General features: G+C 37.9%; 1 protein-coding gene across 1 annotated transcript; it reads right to left on the bottom strand.

The window, feature by feature from the left end:
- Positions 1–5,156: 5,156 nt before the first annotated feature.
- On the bottom strand, positions 5,157–17,220 carry LOC116166385 (fat-like cadherin-related tumor suppressor homolog). Its single transcript, XM_031481340.1, has 10 exons — positions 17,151–17,220; positions 16,833–16,988; positions 8,905–9,006; positions 8,522–8,674; positions 8,265–8,475; positions 6,042–8,209; positions 5,800–5,932; positions 5,529–5,753; positions 5,382–5,477; positions 5,157–5,209 (listed from the first exon to the last, which is right to left on the bottom strand). The coding sequence occupies exons 1-10, from the start codon at positions 17,193–17,195 to the stop codon at positions 5,157–5,159; spliced, it is 3,342 nt and encodes a 1,113-aa protein (XP_031337200.1). The 5' UTR covers positions 17,196–17,220.
- Positions 17,221–18,979: the final 1,759 nt, after the last annotated feature.

Here is an 18,979-nt window from a genome sequence, read left to right as displayed (position 1 = left end):
AAAATTAATAAGAAAAAGTGTTTTCCCGAGAATTTTGGTGCAGTCGATTTTTGGTAAAAAAGGAAGGTTATACACTGCCTTTTTTTGAGCCCCGAAAAAAAAATTGTCTCAGATCGACCCGGAAAAAAATTTTTCTTATAGAATGTGGCCTGCAGAATCCATAATTTCAAACAGTTCCAAGATTGGGCTACTAGTTCAAAAGTTACAGCCCTTTGAATCTTTCTTCGAAATTGGTTTCTAGTCTATAAATTTTGATTGAGAGGTCTGATCGAAAAAGTACGAATTGTTTTGGATTCTACGCATCCAAATTAATAAGAAAAAGTGTTTTCTCGAGAAATTTTGGTGGCAGTCGATTTTTGGTAAAAAAGGAAGGTTATACACTGCCTTTTTTTGAGCCCCGAAAAAAAAATTGTCTCAGATCGACCCGGAAAAAAAATTTTCTTATAGAATGTGGCCTGTAGAATCCATAATTTCAAACAGTTCCAAGATTGGGCTACTAGTTCAAAAGTTACAGCCCTTTGAATTTTTTTTCGAAATTGGTTTCTAGTCTATAACTTTTGATTGAGAAGTCTGATCGAAAAAGTACGAATTGTTTTGGATTCTACGCACCAAAATTAATAAGAAAAAGTGTTTTCCCGAGAAATTTTGGTGTAGTCGATTTTTGGTAAAAAAGGAAGGTTATACACTGCCTTTTTTTGAGCCCCGAAGAAAAAATTGTCTCAGATCGACCCGGAAAAAAATTTTTCTTATAGAATGTGGCCTGTAGAATCCATAATTTCAAACAGTTCCAAGATTGGGCTACTAGTTCAAAAGTTACAGCCCTTTGAATTTTCTTTCGAAATTGGTTTCTAGTCTATAACTTTTGATTGAGAAGTCTGATCGAAAAAGTACGAATTGTTTTGGATTCTACGCACCAAAATTAATAAGAAAAAGTGTTTTCCCGAGAAATTTTGGTGCAGTCGATTTTTGGTAAAAAAGGAAGGTTATACACTGCCTTTTTTTGAGGTCGAAGAAAAAATTGTCTCAGATCGACCCGGAAAAAAATTTTCTTATAGAATGTGGCCTGTAGAATCCATAATTTCAAACAGTTCCAAGATTGGGCTACTAGTTCAAAAGTTACAGCCCTTTGAATTTTCTTTCGAAATTGGTTTCTAGTCTATAACTTTTGATTGAGAAGTCTGATCGAAAAAGTACGAATTGTTTTGGATTCTACGCACCAAAATTAATAAGAAAAAGTGTTTTCCCGAGAAATTTTGGTGCAGTCGATTTTTGGTAAAAAAGGAAGGTTATACACTGCTTTTTTTGAGGTCGAAAAAAAAATTGCTCAGATGACCCGGAAAAAAAATTTTCTTATAGAATGTGGCCTCTAGAATCCATAATTTCAAACAGTTCCAAGATTGGGTAACTAGTTCAAAAGTTACAGCCCTTTGAATTTTCTTTCGAAATTGGTCCCTAACTTTTGATTGAGAAGTCTAATCGAAAAAGTACGAATTGTTTTGGATTCTACGTACCAAAATTAATAAGAAAAAGTGTTTTCCCGAGAAATTTTGGTGCAGCCGATTTTTGGAAAAAATGGAAGGTTGTACACTGCCTTTTTTTGCCCCGAAAAAAAAATTTTTCTCAGAACTACCGTAAAAAACATTTTCTTATAGAATGTGGCCTGTAGAATCCATAATTTCAAACAGTTTGAAGATTGGGCTACTAGTTCAAAAGTTACAGCCCTTTGTATTTTCTTTCGAAATTGGTTTCTAGTCTACTTTTGATTGAGAAGTCTAATCGAAAAAGTACGAATTGTTTTGGATTCTACGCACCAAAATTAATAAGAAAAAGTGTTTTCTCGAGAAATTTTGGTGCAGTCGATTTTTGGAAAAAAAGGAAGGTTGTACACTGCCTTTTTTTGCCCCGAAAAAAAAATTGTCTCAGAACGACCCGAAAAAAACATTTTCTTATAGAATGTGGCCTGTAGAATCCATAATTTCAAACAGTTCCAAGATTGGGCTACTAGTTCAAAAGTTACAGCCCTTTGAATTTTCTTTCGAAATTGGTTTCTAGTCTATAACTTTTGATTGAGAAGTCTGATCGAAAAAGTAAGAATTGTTTTGGATTCTACGCACCAAAATTAATAAGAAAAAGTGTTTTCCCGAGAAATTTTGGTGTAGTCGATTTTTGGTAAAAAAGGAAGGTTAAGTATTCAAATACTATGCGAAGTATTCGAATATTTGTGAAAGTATTTGAGTTACAAATACAAATTCTGCTTCCATAAAAGTATTTAATTACAAAGTATTTAAATACTTTAAACGTATATCCAGTTGTCAGTATACCAATAACAATAGCATGTCTGATGTATATACATGCATATACATAAGACATTCAAAACGTATATACTATGTATTATGTGAAGTCTGCCAAACTTATATCCCATGCAGATGCATCGGACATTTGCGACATACTTTTCCGCATTCTATGGATATACAATATCCCACGTGGAATGTTCATGGTATATGCAATGTATATAGGTCTGCTATGTGGGAATGATATGCGAATTAGTTCATTTTCAGTTGTATTTCTCATAATTTCATCAAAAATTGAGCAATAAATCCAATTAACAAAATCATGTTAAGCCATGACTCAAATGGAAATTTTCTAAAGAATTGAATAATGTTTGAATTTTGTTTTTGACTTACTAGTCATGGTTTACATGATTCTGGTGATTGCATTTATTTCCAAATTTTTGATAAATTAAACGTGTAAACAAATATAGAAAACGAGTTCCTGGGTATGATAATAGCATGTGCAAAACCAAATTTTGAACCTGGTATTAGTATTGCTTTTTTTAAAGTGTATATATGTATGAAAATTCATTTAATTGCTTCCATAAATAAGAAAATTGGCACTGCACATCATGCGCAAAACCAAATTTTGAAACTGGCGTTAAATTTGCTTTTATTCCAAGTGGCTATGTATCAAATTTCATTTAAATGCTTTCATAAATAGGAAAGTTTGCAATTCGGTTTATAAATGGCCGAGATGCGAAAAGGGCACTGTGAATGTTGATCGATTAGGCTCAATTTTTGGAATTGCGTTTTATATGGCTAAAGCTATAAGTATATTGAATTTCATGCAATTCGATTCATAACTCACGGAGTTGTCAAAAGGGCCTTCCTTATTTTTTGGGCTACATTGCCAATTCACAAACTTCGATCTACAAATTTGATAAAGAATCCACCTACAAAATTTCATCGTAATCGGTGCACTTGTTATCGAGATATCGTGCTAACGGACAGACGGACAGACCCCGCAAAATTATAAACTCGCTAGGAGCTCGTTAATAATGAGAAATACAACTGAAACTTAACAACTTCGTATATCATTAGATGAAAAAACAATCTTCTTATTGGCTAATTTTTTGAAAATTAATTTTGGACTGCCACAACTTCGAACTTTTTTTCAAATAACTCAACATTTTTAAAAAATTCTTCCTAAAGACCTTGTGTCAGGTTTTATCACAAAAAGGACTGAGGAAAAAGTTAAAAAACCAAAACATTTTTTGTCGGCAAAACGGTTACTTTGATTTTGTTAAAGTTTTGCAAAATTAGGTACATAAAGGCATAAAGAATGTAAGAATGTAGCACACGTTTTTTTTTACATTTGAGTTTTTAGCGCCGTGACATCATACAACTTTCTTTTTCCAATAGCAACGCAACATTTTAGGTAGCTTTCTATCTACCTATTGTTAATGATACCAATATATATCACGTCCAAGAAACACTCTAACTTTCGTAATTATGAACGGATTTCGATCAAACTTGAAGAGTTGGTGTAACTGAGTCAAGTTCGCGAATCAGCCAATTAGGTCACACTGGGACAATATGACAGACCTGATTTTACTTACACCTGATCGGACGAACCGAAAGGGATTTTTTATCATTATTCGAAAGGCTTTCTTTTGCTGTGTACAACCTACAAAAATTATGCTCGGTTTTATTACAAAAAAAACCAAAATTTTTTCGCCAAAACGGATATATTTTTATTTCATTAAAATTTTGACAGTGCACATTAGGCATAAAAAATGTAAGACTGTAAAAAAATTGTTTTTAATACTGAGTGTTTAGCACCGTGCCATAAACAAATGTAAACTAAATTGTCTTTTCGCAAGAGTTAACAAAATTATGTGAAAGGGAAGACGCCTTAGCCTGTGCCTCAATTCAAGACTTAACAGCCGCGGCGCGATTTGATTTCTTTGGAAAAAAATTTGAAAACTGGTAAGTTTTGGAGAGAAAGATTAATCGTTAAAGTTAAGTGTAAAACATGTTACATGAAAAATAGGCACTCTTCAAGTGCTTTCTAATTCTTCAGTAAAATATGGGGTGCGGCCACTGGAATACAGCACGCCCCTGGTGACCAAAAATACATGACGACAACGGAAATTGTACATAATTTTTCTCCTACATCTATATTTTTGTCGATATCTTTTATGGTAAAAGAATTATGATTCGAGATATCTTTGATGCTACACCCTGTATACTTGCTCGCGCATCTCAAGCTTCTTTTTGGCTCGCTTTTAGTTCCCAAATATGTAAAAAAAAATGCGTGATAGAGAAGCCAAAATAAACATTTGATTTCACATATATTTCGGAGTTATGCCCTTCCTAAAATTTTCGTTTTTTATAATATAACTAGAGAAAGATGATGGAATAACGCCCGTAAGCAAGAAATCGTCCCGCCGGTAAAAAAAAGTGACCTACATTTTGCAACACAATTATAAGTTTAATTGTCAATACGGCATGAAAATCGATTACTCACAGTTGAATAATAAATACTTTATAAGTAGCTGAACTGAAACAAACACTGTGTGGAAAAGCACGTTATGCACACATGACCCTTTAAAATACAAATATTCATCACATTTCCATGCAAAATAACATGAAAGCACCAAACATAAATAATCTTAAATAGTACTCAGTTTATTTACAAATCCACCAAAACACACGTGTGGTCGTATTTAACAATATCGCATTAATAAAGACTGAGCAAAGCAGTATTTGTGTAACCTGGTCATGCATAAATTGTTAAAAACATGCGCAAAATATCACAGAATAGAATTGATTCAGTAAAAGCTGCAGCAGGTGTTAGAGACCCTTGAAGCTGAAGTGCAACTAGTATGTATCTATGTAGTAATACTCACAAGGCCCATTGTTACTGTCGGGGGCTGTGAAAATGAAAACATTACTTTAATGTATTGTACTTAATAAGAAAATAGAAATAAAAGCCAAAAAATCACAACAATTTTAAAATGTTATTGGAAATCCACGCCAAATCAAAAACTACCACTTCGCGTTAATACGAAACCTACGATTGGTTATAAGAGAAAACGCATGTACCTTCTGTGATATTAAAAAGTGGTCGATCAGAAAGTAAAAACTCTTTTAAGAAAAGCGAAAGATTGTCTATTGATCTTTCTGGTTTAAAACTGTCTCCTGTTGATGGAAGAGTTGAAGAAATTGTTCGATAAAAAATGTGTTACTTACCGGTATTGAAATCTAGCGCAAATTCTTCCAAGTCGTTTCCTTTAACAATGCTGTAAATTAATTTACGGCCCAAAGGCGATTCCGCCTGAACTGATAAGGCCAAAGGGGAGTGCAACTCTACATTTTCGGGAACGATCTCCGAATAAAATTGTTTCTTAAAAACTGGCATGGAGCGGTCAATTACTTTAATGTGAACCGTTACGTCAGTTCTGCACGGTGTAATTCCTGTAAAAGAGGTGGGTAAGTGTTGAAGGGATAATGGAATCGGTACCTTTATCATAGGCTGCTATTAGCAAGTCGTATTCTCTGTTATGACCTTCTAAGCTTTGCTTGATTTCGATGTCGCCAGTTTCTCGTTGTACTTTGAAGAGTTCCCCATGGCCTTTGATTAGTTCGTAACGAACCTGAAATGAGCACGGTTAGTATTGTGTGTTTAGAGCTCGTACGCTTTAAGAACAGATTTGGATCTGTTTTTGTAGTGTACAAGCTCTAGTTGAGAGTTGAGTGCAATACCTCCCCGTTTTCGTAACTGTCCATGTCAATAGCGTGGACCTTGGCAATAACACTGCCCTTTACATCATCAACCGAAACGACGGCGTAATACGGAAGATTAACGAACATTGGGCAGTTGTCGTTAACGTCCATAACGGTAACGTTAACAACAACATGAGCTACTCGTGGCCTTTCCCGGTCTGGGACTTGACTTCGGGCCTCCACAATTAGCTCATATTGATCTTTTGCTTCGCGATCAAATCTTAATCCTGTGGTACGAATGACTCCCGACGTTAGACCTATGCTGAACATTTCATTCGGGTTCAGTATGCGAAATTCCAAATGTTCATTCAGCGCGCTTCCCAAGACGTTAACAACGCATACTGTTGTAATCTTCGTCGAGTTCTCAATGACCGATCCTTCGTAGACTGATTTTTGGAATATCAACCCTGAGTTCTCCGATTGCTCCACCTTGATGTATATTTTGGCGACGTTCGAGAACTTTCCGTCGGATACTCGGACTTGTAGTTTATGTAGGGACTTCATATGGTCTGGATCCACCACGGTTATCAGTCCTGTGCGCGAGTTTATGGCAAAGATCTCATTCTTGTTGCCTTCAATTATGTCATAGCGCAAAGAGGCGTTGTCCGACGCATCCGGATCGGTAGCGTTCACCTCAATAACTGCCACGTTTTTGTAAGTCGGCAATAGGAGCGTGGCGTTGTATATTGAATCTGAAAAGCGAGGTGGCGAGTCATTTACGTCGAGTATTGTAATGTCGACGCGAGCCACTGTTTCCGACGATAGCTTTGGCTTTCCCAAATCCGAAACTTGCACGTGAAATGTGAACGAACTGTAGAGTTCGTGGTCCAAAAATCGAACGGTTCGGATCGCCCCCGTGGTTGCGTCGATATGAAAGTATTGTCTTGGAAGCGTTTCAATGATGTCATAGTGCAAGAGCGAGTTAATTTCGGAGTCTGCGTCAAACGCTTTTATAACCAGAGGATCGCTTGTGTTTGTGAGTAGTAGGGAGTTTATCGGTGCCGCTTCGCTGATAACTCCAGAGTAGTTTGCTTGTAAGAACTGGGGGGCATTGTCATTTTTGTCTAGAATATGAACGATAACTGTGCAGGAGGTAGATGCGCTCGCCATGTTTGTGGCGGTGACGCTCAAGTTGTAGTACTTTGTGGTTTCATAGTCCAGCTCTTTGTAAGTAATGATGACGCCAGTACTGGGTCCGATCATAAACGAACCATCGTTACCGTCTACAATTTCAAACTGAATGGAAGAGGTGCTTCGAACGTCGAGGTGCGCGATGTAGCTACCCACAGGCTGGTCTTCAAATATTTCGGCAGTAATCTCTTTGTTGAGACAACGTGGCGGGGCATTATCTGCCATAGCGAGCATGATGTGCGCACGAATTGTGGACGACAGAGGAGGATTACCGTGATCGGTAGCCTTAATGAACAATGTGTACTCTTTGGCAATGGTCAAGTCTAATTCACGCGCAACTTGTATGATACCAAGATCAGGGTCGATGGCAAATACATTTCCAACATTTCCCGACGTGATCGAATACGTAATTCTGGCATTCTCTCCTTTGTCATGATCAATGGCAAACGCTCTGATGACCGCACTACCAACCGCTGCCGATTCGTAAACGCGCCCCACTAAAATTTGTTCGGAAAACTGTGGAATGTGGTCATTGTGGTCGTGCACAATTATAAGAACTCTGGCATAGTTTCTTAACGCCGGAGTACCACCGTCTCGTACCACAAACGTGAGCAAATGCTCACTTAGGGATTCCCGATCTAAGTTTAAAGCCAGCGAAATTACGCCGGTGATTGAGTCCAGCTTAAATATCTGAAGGGAAGCCATGTTACGTGCCGAAGACATTTCGTAAACCAACTTGCTGCTCTCATCTCGATCGCTAGCCTTTAATCTGAGAATTTCGGTACCTACCGGGACTGCTTCGGATATTTCAACTTTATAAAAACTTTCGGAGAACTCAGGCCTATGGTCGTTTATATCGCTCACTGTTACTTCAAGTTGCGTGTAGACAGTATGAACGGCGTCAGTAACACTAATATTAAGAGTATATTCGTGCTGGGTTTCCCAGTCTAATTTGTGAGCAAGCAGTATGTTCCCGGTGTCTCTGCCGATGTGAAATTCGCTTCTGGGATCGCCTCCTAAATTGAAATAAATTAAACAATGCGACTCCTTCGGTTACATGGGTTACCCTACCTACAATGTCATACCAAAGAGTGTCATTATCGGCGTCAGTTGCCTGAATCGAGGTTACCAAGAAACGCCCACTATCACTTTCAGTGATTGCCACTCTATTCGGGGTTTTCACTACGGGTGCATGTTTGGATGATTTCGGAACCTGAAGCACGTGAATCGACACGTGGCACGTAGAACTCTTGGGCGGTTCCCCTCGATCAGTTGCTTTGACCTAAGTCACATGTTGGGTCTCAAATCCTTAGTCCCTGGATACTTACATTAAGCTCGTACTCCTGACCAGGTTCAAACCCTTTCTGCGCGTAGACAACTCCAGTGATACTATCGATCTTAAATTTTGTCCGACCCTTTCCAGACTTGATACTGTACCGTATTTCACCATTAGCACCCGAGTCCTTGTCGTAAGCCAAGACCTGTTTCAATTACCACAATTAAGGAAAGAAGCGGGAAACGAGCATGCAATTAGATGAACCATGCGCGATTAATAAAAAATAAAACTAACGAACTGGGAGTAGAGCGAACGAAACTTTGTAGAGCCATGCATCGAGTGTGTAATGTTGTTAAGCGTTGAGAGTCATGCATTCAATGAATGATTGTTAAGACGTTTCCTTTTGTTTAGTAAAGAAGCGCCATTCACGCTTACCCGCAGTACGCGATCAAGACCAATAACGTCATTAGCTCCAAACATTTCCCAATCGTCATCTGCCGCGGCATCTGCCCCCTCGAAATCATCTTGTTCATCGTTCTAATTAGAATTGTAGATGTAAAAGCTTGTACTTTGTATTACTGTGCATATGTATTTTTTTTTAATCAAAAAAGTATGGGACTGTTTCAAAACTTTCAAAATCTGATAACTCTGTAAGGCAAAACGGGGGATTATTTACTACTACCTACCAGCTGGATCAATAAAATTTAGAGATCAACAAGGGGGCGCGAGTTCGTAGCCTTCAAGCACATACCTAATCGTTTACCTACTCTGATGGACGCTCCCATTTACATGCTCCACTCCCTGGTCAATGAATAATGTTTATGAAAGTGTTTTGTGTTACTTTGTCAATCCGCAAATGTAAATTCTATCATGCCATAAATGTCCATTTTTTTGTTATTGACGCTTGCCAAAACGACATCTCAAAAAATAATTTATGGGGGTGTGGGGGGGAGGGCACCTCTTAAGAGAAAAAAATTTACGGCTTTCTGGCACCCCCTTCAAGGTAGGTATCACTTATACTTGCAAAGTAAACCAATAACATCCAAACAATAAATAGTACGTACCCCCGAACAAAACTTCCACTGGCGATATATTTTTTTAATTTTGACAAAGACCATCCAAATCTTGTTTGGAAAAGCATAATAAATTAAAGCTATCCTCAACAAATTATTACGATATTAAGAGCTTGGTAAATTCCCCTCCGGAATGTTCGTTCCCAAAAGATTTGTCGGAATATCCCTAAGAATCCCTCTAAGAATTGTAGAGAGTTGGAGGACATCCGGAAGCCGTAGATGGAGGCAGCAATACCAGCAAATGTCGATCAACGAGACGACAAACACTAGCAATACACTGAAAGATGTAATTAAGTGAATTAAGAAGACCTTCCAAACACTACAAAAGGACCGTTTGGTAGTGGAAAACATGTGGTCCTGAACGTTACGGCGGCGGTGACTATTGACAAAGCGGTAACGTGTGGAATCACCAGAATGGAAGGTAAGCTAGTCCAATCGACACCCCTTCTCAGAAAGCATCGCAAAGCCAGGCAACCTAGTGATCACGACACAGGGGGTACCAGCGACAGTGAGGGGATAGAAGGAAAGAAAGTCTGCAAAACGGACATTGAAAGCAAGGATGGTTTTGGTTAAGCTCCGGAACGAGAACCATCTTACCAATATCTTGCGCAAGATACAAAAGTTGGATATGAAAAGGGTAGAAACAAAAATCGAGGGATCAGTCGAACGAGAGCCGGCGCTCTTCTACTCAGACTGGAGAAGGGTGTCGGAAAAGCAACCCCAGTGCTGAAAAGATTAAAGCGACCATTAGCGATTGAGAAATCATGTGGCACCGCAGATAATTTCGAGGAAAGGGATTACCTAAGGGCGGGGCTTACTTCCTGTCGAGTGAGAGTGAAGGACCTACTGCTAAGAGGCTGGGAGATCGGACACATGATCAACGACTGTCAGAGAAATGACTACAGCAGCAGATGCTGCAATTGCGGCAAAGTTGAGCATCTAGTTAGGGATTGTAAGGAAGAGACAGCCTACTTTATGTGTAACGAAATGGGGAAGGAGCGAGATGACGGACACAGAGCATTTAGTAGTGCCCGGTAAAGTGGTGAAGCGCCAGCGGTTTCACAGGAAGGTGAACGAATTGCTAAAAATGTTGAAAATGCTACAAATAAATGTGAACAATAGACGGGAGGCTCTGGACTTTGCGGCCCATACTGTTAGACATTATACTAATACCGGAATTGGAGACGTGAGGGGAGGACATAAGGATCAATGGGGTTCGGGATACTATAATATCGGGGGACATTAATGCGCCATCCACGACCTGGGGAGCAGCTGCAGTGAACCGCAGGTGGAAGAATGGGCAGCGGAGCTAGACCTTACCGCGATAAATCAAGGAAGCAGGCCTCCTTTCGAAGAGGGAACGCGGAAGAATCCCTGAGCGATCACCGCCACGGAGGCGAGGGGGCCTGGACATTTCTTGGAAAGCAAGAACAACTCAGAAAACTCAAATCCATGATCAAAAAAAGCAGATGCAGGCTAGAAGAAAGTATGCGACGGTCTGGACCGCAATGTGTAGGGAAGGGTTACTAGAAGAAGCTAGGTAGGAGGATGCCAATGGTGATGACCGATGAAGAATACGTGAATGAGGTCGGGGACTTTTAGAATTTTAGAAACATGATGGAATAATCCCCAATTTTCTCTTTCGGTCGACTCCCCCCTTCAGGGCTGTAGACCCTTAACTTGTCTATGACTTTTTACCCCCTCAGAGCTTTTGTACCTTTAAATTTGATGGAATTCGACCATGTACGTTTTCAGTCGATCTTTATGTTGTAAGTTTCGTCACTACAGGTGAACTCAAATTTGTTAAAGCATTATATTCTAGGGCCTGATGATGGCATTTGCCGAAACATGTCGCCATTGATTATTTATACCTTTGTATAATGAATGAAATTTATGGGGAAGGTTTTGTGATCTTTGTTCTGGATAATTCGCGGAAGTAGACAGCAGAGTATAGAGCATTCCCTGGTGACTGCACAAGAATTGCTGGTAATCATACAGCAACAATTAATAAAGGACTCTATCCAGGGGAATGGAAGCGAAGCCTGAACAGTATGGCTTTGGGAAAGAACGTTCTACCAAGGACGCATTGCTGCGGATTGTGGAGAAGTACGTTTAGCAAACACCGGAACGTGGAGGGCACGGGATGTGTGCTTGGTCGTCTCCTTGGACGTCAAGAACGACTTTAACTCCGCGTCTTGGAAGGCGCTGCGCGATTTGGGTACGGATGGATACATGGTGGAACGTGGACACCTTATTACGAGGATAGTAACGGCGAAAAAGCCCTCGGGTGTGTTCTACAACTTTAAATCGAGCGCGGAAGTGTTGTAGGATGATTTGCTCCCGAAAATTCGCCCCGCTAAATTCGCCCCTGAAAATTCGCCCCCGGAATATTCGGCCCCAAGTAAATTCGCCCCCGGACTATTCGCCTCCGTAAGATTCGCCCCAGAAAAATTCGCCCCGGAAAACTCGCCCCCAAGTAAATTCGCCCCCGGACTATTCGCCTCCGTAAGATTCGCCCCAGAAAATTCGCCCCGGAAAATTCGCCCCCAAGAAAACTCGCCCCCAAGTAAATTCGCCCCCGGACTATTCGCCTCCGTAAGATTCGCTCCAGAAAGATTCGCCCCGGAAAATTCGCCCCCGGCAAGTTCGTCCCCAACAAATTCGCTCCTGGAAGATTCGCCCCCGGCGATTCCGCTCCCGTAGGATTCGCCCCATAAGAATTATTAATCCTCGGAGGTAACAGGGCCAGCAGTTCATAAAATGAATTTTGTTTAATTTTAATTTTTTTTGTAATGACTGTGTATACCTACATAAAGGGGGTAGAATAATAGCACTCAAATATCTACCTGTTAATATGAATAGGTAATTAAGATAAAGTTGAATAAAGGAAGGGTGATTTGTAAAAGATTTGACATCCAAAGGAAATAAATCCTATATTCACAATGATTTAATGACTTCTATTATTTCAGACATGACGTACCTATATATGGAAAATCCATCTTAACTCTTGTATTACAAAAGAAGGTAAAATATAATCTAATTTAAATGACATTTTTGATTGACTGAGTTGTTAGCTTCATTTCTTCTTAACAGAACGTTTGATGTCATTGGTGGTGTATTTGTTCCTACTTGTTATATTTTGGCGCGAATACGAATTTTGATTTTTGGTTAACGATTCTACGGCCTTTTTTTAACTTTCGGATCAATAGTTGGCTTGAACACGGATTTTGAGTTTGGTATAAACCCGTGTGAAAAAATAGTTTTGAGTATTGGAGAAGATCGGTTTCACGTGGTGCTGGTAAGTTTTGTATTATTTTTTATTTAAGTAGTTAGATTTACTTAAAAAAAGAATGTTGTGCACGATTTTCTAAGATTTTAAATATTACAATCCTAATAGACGAAGAGTTTATTTTATTGTAAATCAAACACAATATTTCACCTTTCGTAAATACAAAAATCTGAAAATCAAACTGAGAACAGCAAAAAAGGAACTCTTATGGCATCAGTAATAAAAACGTGTCTGTATTGTCATCTTTATACATAATAGTAGAACACAAAGTATACAGGGTGGTGACTTGCGTCACGCATCATAGGGATTTCAATGTAAAATTCATAACATGCGATTATTGGCACCCCAAATTATTTTAGAGCAAAAATGTATGAAGGTTTTTGGTAGAAAAAATTTTTTACGTCAATAAACCGTATTAGTTTTCAATTTTTTACATAGTAAAGACCGAGGTAAAGACGGAAAATTGAGAAAATAAAACCCGCATCTTTTTGAATAATCTGCGATGCCATGGAATTTTCTAAAACAAAAAGATGTCAAGTTGTCAATTAGCAGCTGGATTTTATGATCGACTTGGTTACTGTCTTGCAGTTAATGGTGACTTATTCGAACATTTACTGTCAATTGTTGTATTAGCAAACCGTTTTTAGTAATTTGGTCTTTCTTTATGTTGAATTCGCTGTTCTAAATATCATACTTTTTGATAGAATTTGATTTGTTTTATAGCAGACATTCCATGGCATGACGGATATTGACGTAGTTTTTGTATTATAAAATTCCATGGCTTCACAGATTATTATTGAAAAAGATGCAGGTTTTATTTTTCCAATTTTCTGTCTTCATTATGTAAAAAATTGGAAACCAACGCGGTTGATTGACGTAAAAAAATTTTGTCTATAAAAACCTTAACACATTTCTGCTCTAAAATAATTTGGGGAGCCAATAATGGCATGTTATGAATTTTACATTGAAATCCCTATGATGCGCGACGCAAGTCACCACCCTGTATACTAAATTCATTGTCTTTTTAAGGTCTAAATTTTTGGTAAATGGTCAACGTTCAACATTTTTTGATCTCAAGTGGATATTTTGAACATTTTAAAACTTTTATGGCATTTGAACATTTTTTACAAAAATTCTCAAATTTAAGGCTGATCCGACGGGCTGAATTTGGAACGAGTACAAGAGTACCGTAGCAGACTAATTGCTACTTAACTAATAAATATATAAGCAAACTTTTTTTATATTTTAAAGAAATGGGGTGTTTCGAGTTAGATTTTTTTAGATTATTTTAATTATGATTTGATACTTCAGCAAACTTCATCAATGTTGGTGTTTTTCAACACAAATTTACATCAAATCTGAATCTGGACCAATTTTCAAATGTAAGTCTAAAGAAAGAATCATCCTTTGTTTGTACATTGATGCCAAACACGTTTCAATACATCCATAAATGGCGAATATTCCGGGGGCGAATTTACTTGGGGGGGAATTTTCGGGGGCGAATTTACCGGGGCGAGTCTTCCGGGGCGAATTTACCGCACACCGTTTTAGGATCTTTGCGGTGGATGGATGGATAAAGTGGGTTGGTACCGGCGCAAATTGCGATCAATGCGCGAGCAGAAAGATGGGGAATAAGGTAAAGCAAGAGTCGCAGCAAAGGTGGTAGAGAAGAAAAATAGGTGGATAGAAAATACGGAGAGGTAAACTACCATCTGGCCCAATTCTTGACTGGACACGGAAGAGCGAGTCATATCTTTCTAAATTTAAGAAACGGGAAGATCAGAACTGTGCAGACTGCAGGGAAACCGACACCGCAGGTCATGCGGTATTTGAATGCCCTAGATGAATACGGAAAAGATACCTGGAGATAAGTGGAGTCGTGGTTAGGTTTCCAAATCGATACCACGAACATTGTAGATGCCATGCTGGACTCGGTGGAGAAGTGGAACAAGATTTCACAGATGGTGATCTCATGGTCACGTCAGAGGAAGGGTTTTGACAGGTAAATCTTACCTATATGGAAGGGAGTCTCTCCCTTCCGTTATAGAGCCGAACGGGAGAGCCTATAAAAGGTTTCCCAAACCTCGATAAAAGCCCGTAGCGCTAAAGGATGATAAAATAAGATATGTGATGGTTCGGAAATAATTCAATATTTAATTCAAAAATACATAAATGGCAAGAACACTAGGAGCTAATTTCCTTTTGGGTGGTTCTTTGAGGCTGGGCCATAGACGCATTATCCTGCGTTGAATTCTCTTAAAGGTAAATCTGACTGAATGTTTCTGAGTGCTGGCCGGCAATAGATAACACTGCCAGATTGTGAATGAAATTATGCCCCTTGCCCCACACCCCTCAACATGAATAATAATTGATAATTCGTTAAGTTGCCTATTCCGACATGTTGCGGGTTGTACAACTTAAATAAGACAACCCTCCTTCTAGGGGCATGAAACTACTATTAAAGTATTTGTGCTTCTTTTATGCTGAAAATTACAATGAGAAATTGTTTCCTTATCCTCGGAGTGTCTTAAATCATATGAAACATGTACTTGTTTTGTGCTCATTTATATGCGCTTTTTTTTAAAATATTCCAATACATTATAACAGCTTCAAGTTAAACATTTTCGAAATAACCTATGTCATAGTTTTGCATTGAATTATGTTCCCCACCTCCCCTCCTTTAGTGCTTCAACAGATTTCTACAAGATTTTGAATCCCCGTTATCTTATGGTTCTGGGATGCACATATGTGTAGCCCGACAATAAAGTTGATCAACTTCTTAAAGTGTGTCCATATTCTTGCGGTATTGTTATTTATTTACCACACCGTAAATTTGCGAGGTCGACCAGCATTGCTAAACACCCGGTTATCTAGAAGCGTTTTATGTTGGGCGCTTCGTTACTAAACATTGTAGCTTCTGAATTTATGATCGATGATTAAAAAATAGTATATTAAGTATGGAGAACGGTAAGGGATTTTTACCGTTCGAAGACAATTGTTTGGAGGAGGAGCGAAGCGACGACTCCAATTATTGTCTGAGAACGGTAACCCTTAACGTTCGACGTGCTTATAACATTTTTTGCGCGATCGAAATTAAAATTATCCAACCAATATAACTATGCACTAAGAAATTAACGAGCAGAATAAATCGAAATGTTCGAAGTGGTCTGGTGTACATCACTAGGCAACCAGTTTAAATATCAAAATTGAAATTAATAATTTCAGAAAAATGTGCATGTGTCTGATTACTACCTTTGCACTTCCTTTATGACTTTATGAGCGTCTTGCTATAGGAAACAACAGCACAAATTGTACGTTTAATGTACCTAACAATAATTAAAGATTAAATGTAATGTAAGACTGTTGATTTTTAAAAAGGCGTCGGTAAGTATTTTTGCTGTTCTGTTTTTAGATCGGTAAGTAATTTTGGCGTCGTCGTAATCATAGCAACTGGTAAATTCTACGTACTGTCATGGAAACACCCATGGTAAATAGTCAGAAATGACCGATCGCGCAAAAATGACATTAAAGGAGGAAATTCCTCCGAAACGAAAGGCGCACAAAATTTGTGTAATGGACGCATAAATCAGCACAAAACATGTACAAAATGCAATTTTTCTTACGGTGGGCAAATTTGTCTTCTACTAAAAGATGACGTTTTAGATTCTGCAAAACGCGACAGTGTGTTAAATATATGGCTATTTGAATAACGTACGGGTATCTGTTATTGTTTCTCCCGTATATAATAAATAACGATTTACCACGAACAGGATTTGCGCACGGGGGTATTTCACATTACAATGACATTTCATCAAGATCGATTTCGATAACATTTTCCGGAACATAGACAGATAATTGAAACAGCAACAACAACAACAAGAGGTGCACGTAATGTCGTCATATGAAAAGAAGTGAAGGGGTATGTGTTACAAGTAACATGGCATTCTTGGAACCCATCTTTGTTTAAAAATTAGTTAAGCAGTAAAAATAATTGGCTTCACCTGAAAAACGGGGGCATCCAAACTGGCACTTGACGGAATTTGAACTTTATAAAAGTTATCTTCAAATTCTGGAGCGTGCTCGTTAACGTCTTCAACTTTAATTACAACTCTTGTGGTTGACGATAAAGGTGGCTTTCCATTATCAGCGATTAAAACCTATGATAGAAAATCATATAGCAAAAGAGGGCAATTCTAGAAAGTTTTCGCAACTTTTGCAACTTTAATTAAAATTAATAATGCTCCGTCGCTTGTATCATATTTTAGATTTGTTACTTAACGTTCTTTTTTTAACAGACGTTAATTAAATTAGTGTCATACCTCTAGTGTGTGCTCTTCTTGATGCTCTCGGTTCAGTCGTCTCATAGTCGTCGTAATTAAACCTGAAATAGATGAACAAAGTTAATTCGATTTGGCAAAATTATTGAAGCACCTCGCGTTTATAACAATAGGCCACCCTTTACTTAGTTTTTATAACGTTGTACTATATCAGTGAATACCTACGTATTCTTAATTCGACACAAAAAAACAGACAGGGTTGAGGGTTAAATATATTCATTTTCCTGCGCTAAAAAATCGCTGCAAGTTAGCTTCTTTGGAATTTAACTCTTAAGTATGTTTACCCCCTCCCTCGAAAAATGTACGAGGCAAAACGATAATGCTTTCTCCCCCCAATCGTCCGGTCGTTCGCTCGCTCCCTCGATGGCTTCATGTTTTAAAAGCGAAGAGGTGGAATCTTTACAAAATTTGTAGATCGGAGATCGTGAATTGGCAATGTAAGTCAAAAAATAAAGAAGGCCCTTTGGACATCTCAGTTACTTATGAACCGAACTGCATGACATTCAAACTGGGCATAGCTTTAGCGATATAAATCATGTCTTTATCCAAGAACATGTTCCGTCAGGGTGCGGGCCTCCGCTAACAACTCGACGCTAACTAAGATGCTGGCCGCGGGCGCTTATACATTGAACCTAATGTGACCTTCCGTTCTCAAGATGTCTGCAATAAAAGAGGTTTTTAATGAGAGAGGTTTTTAATTGATTAAAGACCTTAAAATCATCTGGGATTGGTAGTAAAAAAGACATTGACCAATGAACGATTAAATATGGCCGTTGGGATTAACAAACAGGTAGTGGGAATCGATTTGAAACACGAGGTTTGTTTTTAATCGTTTTTTTAATCTGACAACTCAACTTTTCGCACTTTCAAAACTGAAATTAGGTATTAATTCTGAGCACAAACTGTTTAGATAGTTTTTACATGGACTATGCGTATGCTATCAATCTCGTTTGCATTCTAAAAGAGAACTTCTTTTGTAAAGGAGTATATTTACCAAAAATGCTGAAAAAACTAAATCCAAAAACCGTTCGATTTAACCTCATAGTCTCTTATATCAAATTTACTCCAAATTTTGGGTAAATAACTATATGTGTGAGCCAATTGCCTTCATAACTAGAAGTTGTACAGGGTTGTCAGTCTATTTTGATCCCTCACTTATTTTGATAAACTTTGGGAACACAAAAAAGTTTTCGCATTTTATTTGTGTCGCTTAAAAATGTAGTAACTGAGTCAATTCAATTCAATATATAGGAAGTGCCCAACAAGATACGTTTTCAATATTTTTAATCGAACACCCTGTATATTTTTATAGTTTTGAGTAGCCCTGTGTTTCCTGACAAATATACAATATTGTATAACAATAGTTTCATTAATTAGTAACTTTTCGCACTATTAAATGATAACAAATACAATAAAACAACTCTATATATTTTGACAATAAACAAAATTGATGACTAATATAAGTTAGTATAAAATACAATTCTCAAAATAATTGTTCAAAGTTACCTCCATTGTTGTCTATGCACAACTGATATGGCCCTTTCAAATTTTCAAATATATATTCATTCATGTTATCACTTAATAGCGCAAAAAGCCATTAAAGAATGTAACTAATGTTATGCAATATTATACATTTACAATCAGGAAATACAAGACTACACAAAACTTCGTGGTTTATTTATTTATAATGAATTAGCAAAGACTTTATTACCGTCTTCAAATGGATTAATTTGTAACAGATAATTATATTTATCACTTGCAATTTAAAACATAACTCCAGCGCGAACTATTTATCACGGAATATTTCACTT

The sequence above is a fragment of the Photinus pyralis genome, unplaced genomic scaffold (assembly GCF_008802855.1).
Source record: "Photinus pyralis isolate 1611_PpyrPB1 unplaced genomic scaffold, Ppyr1.3 Ppyr1.4_LG3b, whole genome shotgun sequence".
Taxonomy (NCBI): domain Eukaryota; kingdom Metazoa; phylum Arthropoda; class Insecta; order Coleoptera; family Lampyridae; genus Photinus; species Photinus pyralis.
Note: the sequence above shows the minus strand (reverse complement) of the source record. Positions and strands in the feature narration are given on the sequence as shown.